At 37.7% G+C, this 8,402-nt stretch overlaps 1 protein-coding gene across 1 annotated transcript; it reads left to right on the forward strand.

Annotated features, from left to right (window-relative positions):
- Positions 1-3,122: 3,122 nt before the first annotated feature.
- On the forward strand, positions 3,123-3,795 carry LOC105954890 (uncharacterized). The gene is given in 3 exon segments (XM_088816010.1): positions 3,123-3,390; positions 3,393-3,500; positions 3,502-3,795. Coding segments are annotated over 3 exon segments (642 nt in total). The 5' UTR covers positions 3,123-3,150.
- The last annotated feature ends 4,607 nt before the right edge of the window (positions 3,796-8,402 follow it).

Raw genomic sequence — 8,402 nt, forward strand, 5'->3', positions numbered from 1 at the left:
TTAAGTACGGTTAAATTTATTAGCATGTATGTTGTTTTATTTTCGCTGGAAGCGCAAAGGTACGCAATTAATTGAATTTAATTTATCGGGCATGTTCTTATGTGTTTTAAAGTCGTTTAAATCGCATAAATTTTTGTTTTCCGCTGCGTATGCGTGCCCGAAACCCAACATGATCCACTCTGCTCTTCCAGCTCATCCTACCTCAACTCTCTAAGGTGATCTAACTCTAGCATCATTTGTATATATATCATTATATATATGAGTACATAAACCAATTTGTGGTGAATGAAAAATAATAGTCCAAAATAAGTTGAAACAAGGAAAGTGGGATTTTGAGCTATCTTGCATTGGAAAAGTAGTGAAGTTGTGAGCTATTTATATAGCTCTATGTTGGATCTAAAGGTCAAGCCCTTTGGGCATACAACTTTATTTGGGAGAAAGGACTTGGCTTGCTTGCTTGATCGCTGGCTTGAATCACTGTACTGATTTTTTGGGCTAAAAAGATTAGGAAATTGGCCGACAACCCAATGGATACTCAATTTATTCGCCTTACACGAAGCCCATCTCAATTGGTGCGGCCGAACTAGTGCAAACCAATCGGCCCAACTCGAAATGGTGCTACCAATTCGGCCCAACGGCTCCATAGCCGAAACAGTGCAAGTCTAGGACGAACCGGTGGGTTTTTGTATCTTTTGCTCCAAAGGTCACTACTTTTCAAATCTTATAAATAGACCCACATTTTTCCATAATTCCTCACTTCAATCCGAAATATATTTCCATCTTTCTCTCAAAAAGCTCTACACAAAGTACAGTTCGTTGTGCTTGGAATTTGGAGTGCTCGTACTCCAAGTTTTTTGCCGTTGTATATTGGAAGACAATTTTTATTAAAGCCGCCAGCACCGTTGTGGGAAAATTTCGTTTAAGGACAGAGACAACTCGGCTCGACAAATTTAATAAAAAAAAATATAAAAACAACATTTCATCCATATTGGAAACTTCTTTCATCTCAAATAGATCGATTTTGTCTCTTATGGAAATCAATTCTATCTCCTGGAGTTCATATCGACTAATCAACTTTCTCCAAAATGACGATAGTTCTCTATCCGATATCTTTATTTCGATCGTTTGAGCCAGCCTTAAGAAAAAATAAATTATTGGGAATCTTAAGGATACATTTTTTTTAAAAACGCTTTCCCCTTCTCTAGTATTAGTTCTCTTGTCATATTTACACGTTCTTACTATTGAACAATCCACTTATAGAGAGACTTTTCTAGGTTGGGGAATTTTGTTAGTTTGTGTCACTTAACATCAGGTTTTCCTAGAGAACTTGAAAGATATTTCGCTTGTTGAGATGTGAAACCTAAGGGCCAATGAAAATTCGCAAGAGGTTCTCGATTAGCTGGTTTTAGTTTTATTAACATAATTTGATTTGATTCGTTTAAAGCGAAATAAATCTAATCTAGCAACTTACATTTTTCGTGAGCAAATTTTCATCGGCGCACGAACGAGTCCTTCACCAATCCTTGCTTCTTGAAAATCATAGTGTTGAATACCCTTAATGTTCTTATTGTATATCCCGAATTTATTTTTCAACAATGGGCTTGTGTTCTAGAAAAATATTAAATTTATAATTAAGAAGACAAGCAGAGGAAAAAATATTTCTCTTCTTTCACATTACACGATCGAGAAGGTAGAATAAGAATTGTGTTCTCTTTAATCCAATCTCTATTATATATATCGCACAAGGAATTAGAGTCGCACAATAAAAAATACGAGAAGTCATAAACTCAACGAAAAGAAAAAGCTTATGAAAAAATCGAGTTAAAACCCTCGTCGAAGCTTCCCGTGAAGAACTGACGAAAACCGAAAAAAGATAAAGAAGGCCTTACAAATGAAAAGGATCTTCTACTTATAGGAGAATAAAAAATAAATATATGGTCTCGGATTATGTGCCCAAATCGCGATACAGAAGCCATAGGTCGTGATCTCGCTACCTCGGGGAACTGTGCGCCGCCTTGCCATATCGCGATACGGAAAGTGTAGATCTCGATCTAGATATGCGGCTGACGTCTCTGTTTTTTACCCCCATATCGCGATATGGGAAATGTGGGTCGCGATTTGAGTTTTCACTTGAAGTCTTTGTTTTTTACCCCCATATTGCGATACGAGAATTATGGATGGCGATCAAGGTCTTCACTCAAACTCTTTGTTTCTGACCCCCAGATCATGATACTGGAAGTGTGGATCGCGATTTGGGTCTACACTCAAATTCTTTGCTTTCGACCCCCAAATCACGATACGGGAGAGTGGATAGCGATATGGGCCTCTTCATGGCCTCTCTGGATTTCAACCCCAAATCGCGATATGGACCACTTCTTGGCCATTCATAGCTCAAATATCGGTTTCACTTTAAAATTGCTAATCGGCAAAAATAGCATTCATTTACCTAAAAATGAAATAAAACAAGAAGAGCATAATATATACAAATAAAGCCGAAAACTCGGACGAACGAAGACCAAAAGTCGAAGGTTTGATAAGTAAAAATCGTACAAAACGAACATTTATCAATATTATATCAGCACATCGAGATCCCCTAGGGCCTCTTTGGTTGGGGGTGTTACAAGGGATGGGATGGGTTGTACTGTTTTGTACAACATTTGATTTGCTTGAGTTAACCATCCTTGATTGTTGGGCCCACCCATTTAATACTCCATTCGAATTATTGTTTGTCAAGCCAAAGTTGGCTTGACTAGTTATCACATATTGAATCCCCTTTTGTAACCCATGTGTAATGTCGAAAATATCCTTCGAAAATACATCAATTACGAAATTAATAGGTATGAATACTACAATCTTCATCTTCCCCTTTCTTGCATCGTGCCCTAGTTTTTTTCCAGGTAAAAACTCATATGAACAAACTAAAAAAATAACCCCACCTTCTTCATCATTCCCAATCTCACACCTCGTCACCATCTTCCTTGTTCAAACCCAATTTCTCTACTACTCTCAATTTCAACCACTGCAGCCCCGCCCACCACCACCGCCCTCCTCGTCTTACATCTGCAATCAATTACTTCCCGTAACAGGAATTAAAAAAAAAAGAAAAAGGAAAAGCGCCCCAATTTCAACAATCGGAATCGGAACCCAGATATGGGGATTGATTACTACAACATTCTGAAAATGAACCGCAACGCCAGCGACGAAGACTTGAAGAAAGCCTACCGCCGCCTCGCCATGATTTGGCATCCCGACAAAAACGCCAACAAGCAGGAGGCCGAGGCCAAATTCAAGCAGATTTCCGAAGCCTACGATGTACTCAGCGACCCTCAGAAGCGCCAGATCTACAATCTCTACGGCGAAGAGGGCCTCAAATCGGGCCAATTCACCCCCCCCCCCCCTCCACCAGCTCTCGCGCCCAGAACCAGAGTTTCTACTACAACAACCACCACCAGCATCCGAATCCTAATTTCCGATTCAATCCGAGGAATGCCGACGATATTTAATGCCGAGATTTTTGGGGAGAGCAGCAACGAGAACGCCGCTGGTAATACTGCTAGCAGCAGCAGTAATGGAGCCAGGAAAGATGGGTATTTCAGGAGCACGACGATGAACGACGGTGGGGCTAGAGAATTTCCTGGCGGCGGAGGATCCAGGAAGGCGACGCCGGTGAAGAACGCGCTCATGTGTAGCTTGGAGGAACTGTATGCTAGTTCTACTTGGAAGATGAAGATTTTCAGGAATGTAATTGATTCTCATGGGTATGTTTACAGTTTACTGATTTTAATTTCCATTTAATTTTTTTTCTTTTAAATTCGATCATACAATTTTTTTGGGATAATTATTTGCTCGAATTCCTCAGCGGCTTTTCAATTCATGATCTTTTAAATTGCAACAATCACAGATATCGCGCTTCATTCCATATGAACTGAATTCCTCAGCGGCTTTGTTACGCGAATTTTGAGAATTAACGCCGCCGTAGATCATTACGAGATATGAACATACACCAGCTTATATATAATTGTGATCCCGAGAAAAAAAAAAAAAAGGCAGATTATTGGAGAATTTAGGGTGTCTTCCGCAGAAAATTGTACCCAAATATAAATGAAAGAGAGGGAGATGTGTTGGTAGAGAGAGAATCGATTAATTAATAAATGTATTAAAAGGGGCAAACCAGTAATTTACCAAAAAAATCCATAGAAAACAGTGTTATCACCCAAACAAAACATGATATTATTATTGCAGGTATTATTAGTTTCTCCCCCATAACTCCAACCAAATAATGGATTACTCACTGTGAATCAACAATTTAGTCCCAGTATATCATATCCCATCCATAGCTATCTATCCAAACTGTTGGGTGCTAAATACCAACACGCAAGTGCACGTATCGCAAACAAGTAGTAAAAGTAGACTCGTGAGAGTCGGATGTCGATCCCACAGGGAATACTCAAATTATCTAATCCTAAGTACCAAATTCTAACAATTATGATTTTTATCCAGCCTACGCAAAGTTGTCAAATAAAATCAATTAAACTAATTATGAAAGCAATTAAACACGAGAAAATATCAATAAAAACAGACCTAGGATTTTATCTTCCCCCTATGCAAGAATTGCTCACCCAAAACCCCTCAATTATGCAATATCTGATTCATGATTATTAACCCGAGACACTAATTTACTCATAACCCGCTGTCGCGTGTATTATGAGTCTATTATTCATAAACGGTTCACTATATGTCTATGCAAACAAATTATGAATAAAACATTAACTAACAAGTCTCGTAAATGGCTACCTAAGGTGATATCTGTATGTCTACGACACCACATGCAATTGACACACTCATCCGGTGAAAACTACTCGAAGGTTCTTCTACTTACCGTCTAATTATCAAAATAGCTTTGTCGAGTCAATCGCAATAATCACAGATAAAGCACATAAATTGATCAAGTTCATGCACTAACAATCATATCAAGTAGAAGAAATAATCATAAAATCATAATTGCACAATCTCAAGAAAACAGGTTCACCATCCCCACATAGGGTTCCAACAAAATCCTAGATTAAAAACTTAGCTATGCATAACGAAAAACATAATAAAAGTAATAGAAGTCATAGATTAAGAAAAGATAGGTGAAAGAAGAATTATGATGAAGAGTTGTCAATTCTCCGTCTTCGATTCTTCGTTCTCTCGCTCCTCTCGCTCCAAGGTTGTGTCAAAAGTCCCTTTTGATTCGTGCTTGGTTTGAGCTTAAATAGATGTCCCAACTTGGTAGATGATTCTAGGTTTCCTTGTGTGTTTAAAAGTCCAAAATTGTCTCCAGCGTGATTTGGCACGGCCGCGCGAAAATCAGTGCAATTCTCGCACGGCCGCGCGAGAATCGCCGAAACCTTCTGCCCAATTTCTGCATTTGGCACGGCCGTGCCATAAATAGGCTAAATTTGGCACGGACGCGCGGGCATTTTCAGCCAATTTTCAGCATTTTTGTTTATTTCACTTTTGGCCCATATTTTCTTCAAAATTGCAGTTTTGACCCCAAACTTTTCCAATTCTTCAATTTGTACCTAGAATACAATAAATCAACTTTTTAAGCACCAATTATCGTAAATTCACACAAAAAGCTCAAATAAAAAGATACGATAAAGTGTAAAAATATACACTTAACACACCCCCAAACTTGATCTTTTGTTTGTCCTCAAGCAAAAACTAGCAACTCTCACAGCAACACTCTCAACAAATGCCTCTCATCACATAGATTAATGGTCAACTTTCATTTTTTCAGAACTTGCAATTATCATGACAATTCTCAAAAATTTACAAGCTCGTAATTCAAAAATACGTATTCACTCACCATTGCTAAAAACCACAAACCATGCTATCGCTTCAAGTATCCCATATTTGTACATTAAAAATTGAGAAAATTTATACTTACATAATAATATTCAACTCCAACGACTCACCAAATTTCTTTACTCGGCTAGTATCAAATAAATGAGCTATTGGGTTCATTGGGACTTTTTGGCTTTCAAATGTTGGGCTTTTTGGTTCGAGGTAGGATATATGGGTATAGGTGGCTATGCTTCTTGAATTGAGGTGATTACGCCAAATTTTGATAGATAGGCGTTTGAAACAATGAATTCACCTCGAAGGACTTTAATAAACTCGATTCTTAAGAGTTTAAAAGTGTCCACTTTTGCTCTTAAGACAATGGATCGAGCTTTCAAAACAATTCAACAACTAGTCCTTACTTCCCCTTCTAGTCTCTTCTTCTTCTTTTTCTTTCTCTTTTTTTTTTTATTATTTTTTTTTATATTTCTTTTTTTTTTCTTTCTTTTTTTTTTTCTTTTTCTTTTATCGAAGAAGAAGAAGGACCTTATAAAAAAAATTCGACCGAACTCCAAGGGTTAATTTTTCAAAAATCTCCACTTATTCTACCTTATACACATTGGCTAAAAGAAAGAACACCGTTTCTCCAAGGCTCAATCAAGGTTCGAATGATAAAAATTTAAAGGTTAGCTTGAAAGGCTCAAACGGTTCAAAGATGGCCCAAATCACTTCCCAATTTACTCAACAATTTAATATTTCACTTTGTAAATTCATAAGACAAGTTCTAAAACCGAATAGCATATGATATAACATAAATTAACTCAAATTTTAAAACACAAAACTTTCAACCAAAGCAACGCATAGTTCGAGATTCCTAACAATGACTCATTCTTACGACACTTTGAATCAAAAGATCACCAAAATTCGATCAAAATCAAGATAAAACAAGCAATTTCATCATTAAACATCGACCATCTTTCATCATCATGATTCATCGAAGCAAAGCAATTTTTTTTTTAAAGCAATAAATAAACTAAAACAACTAAAATAATAAAAAAATCCTAAGGCATGCAAACTAAAAAATTAAAGCACATAAACAAGTAATTATCCACCCCCAAACTTAAAATTTACATTGCCCTCAATGTAATTAACACGAAGTTTAAGGATAGAATACACCTGAATAAGTCGTTTTGGCCATGTCCGGGCTGCTCTTCCACCCTCGCCTTTATTATGCTTCAGTTGAGGTTCGCACGGCCGTATGAGATTTTGAACTGTTTTCCGCACGGCCGTGCGAAACTTGAATTCTGGGCAGTAGCCTATTGTTTCTCGGACAGCCGTGCGAGAATTCAGTGTAAATTCCGCACGGCCGCGCCCCTTCTCAATTTTGGGCAGTAGCCTCTCCGATTTTCCACACGGCCGTGCTGGATTCAAGCCTTTTTTGGTGCGGCCGTGTGAAGTGCAAAATTGCACTTTGACCCCTGAAAATAAAAAAATTGCTTATTTAATTAGCTTGCATGCTTATAAAATAAATAAATAAAATAAAACAAGAAGACATAAATAATAAAAAAAAAACGAAAATCTCGGGTTGCCTCCCGAGAAGCGCTAAGTTTATAGTCTTCAGCCAGACTTTGTTCCTTCTCTTCAATTCCTTAGCTTTTGAACCCATCTCCTAACTTCCTTTTGGAGAAAGTCTTGAATAAATGGGTTGATCCGATTCTTCTTTCGACTGGTTCGCTTAGGAATGCCCTTTAATTTATTCTTCTTGATGTCATGAGGCGTGTGCCATCATCGTCTTTTATCACGGTGTTTTGAGTAGGTGTTGTAACCAACTCAACCTTTTTCTTTTTTTTCCCTACATGCACATTAGTATCCACAAAAAAATTTAAATCATGTAATTTAACAGGAAAAAGTTTAGAATCACTTACCTCATCAAGAAGATAACATCCATTAGCCATAATAGGCTTTTCATCCACCCGGTACACCTTGAAGATCACTGTTTCTTCCCCACACTCATTCTTAGCTCTCTTTTTCCTACATCAATAATTGACCTACCGGTTGCTAAGAATGGGCGTCCTAAGATAAGGGGAATATTTTCATCTTCCTCTATGTCTAGTACTAGAAAATCGGCCGGGAGTATGAACTTATCTACCTTGACCAATACATCTTCAACTATACCTAAAGGGTGAGTAAAAGATCTATCGGCTAGCTGCAAGGTCACGGAAGTAGGCTTAATTTCTCCTAAATTCAATTTCTCATAAATTGATAAATGCATTAAATTTACGCTCGCCCCTTGATCACACAACGCCCGCCCAAAATACCTAGTACCTATTGTGCATGGAATGGTACAACTGCCCGGATCTCTAAGCTTCGGTGGAATTTTATTTGTAAGGATAGCACTACTTTGCTCATTGAGGTCTATGATTGCTGCACACTCCGGAAGCCTCATCTTCTTCGATACAATCTCCTTTATAAACTTAACCCAATTTGGCATATGCTTAAGTGCCTCAACAAAAGGAATATTAACATGCAACTTTTTAAGATAATCCAAAAATAACTGAAATTGCATATCAAGCTTG

Source organism: Erythranthe guttata, chromosome 3 (assembly GCF_056151865.1).
Source record: "Erythranthe guttata isolate IM_541 chromosome 3, IM_541, whole genome shotgun sequence".
In the NCBI taxonomy this organism is placed as follows: domain Eukaryota; kingdom Viridiplantae; phylum Streptophyta; class Magnoliopsida; order Lamiales; family Phrymaceae; genus Erythranthe; species Erythranthe guttata.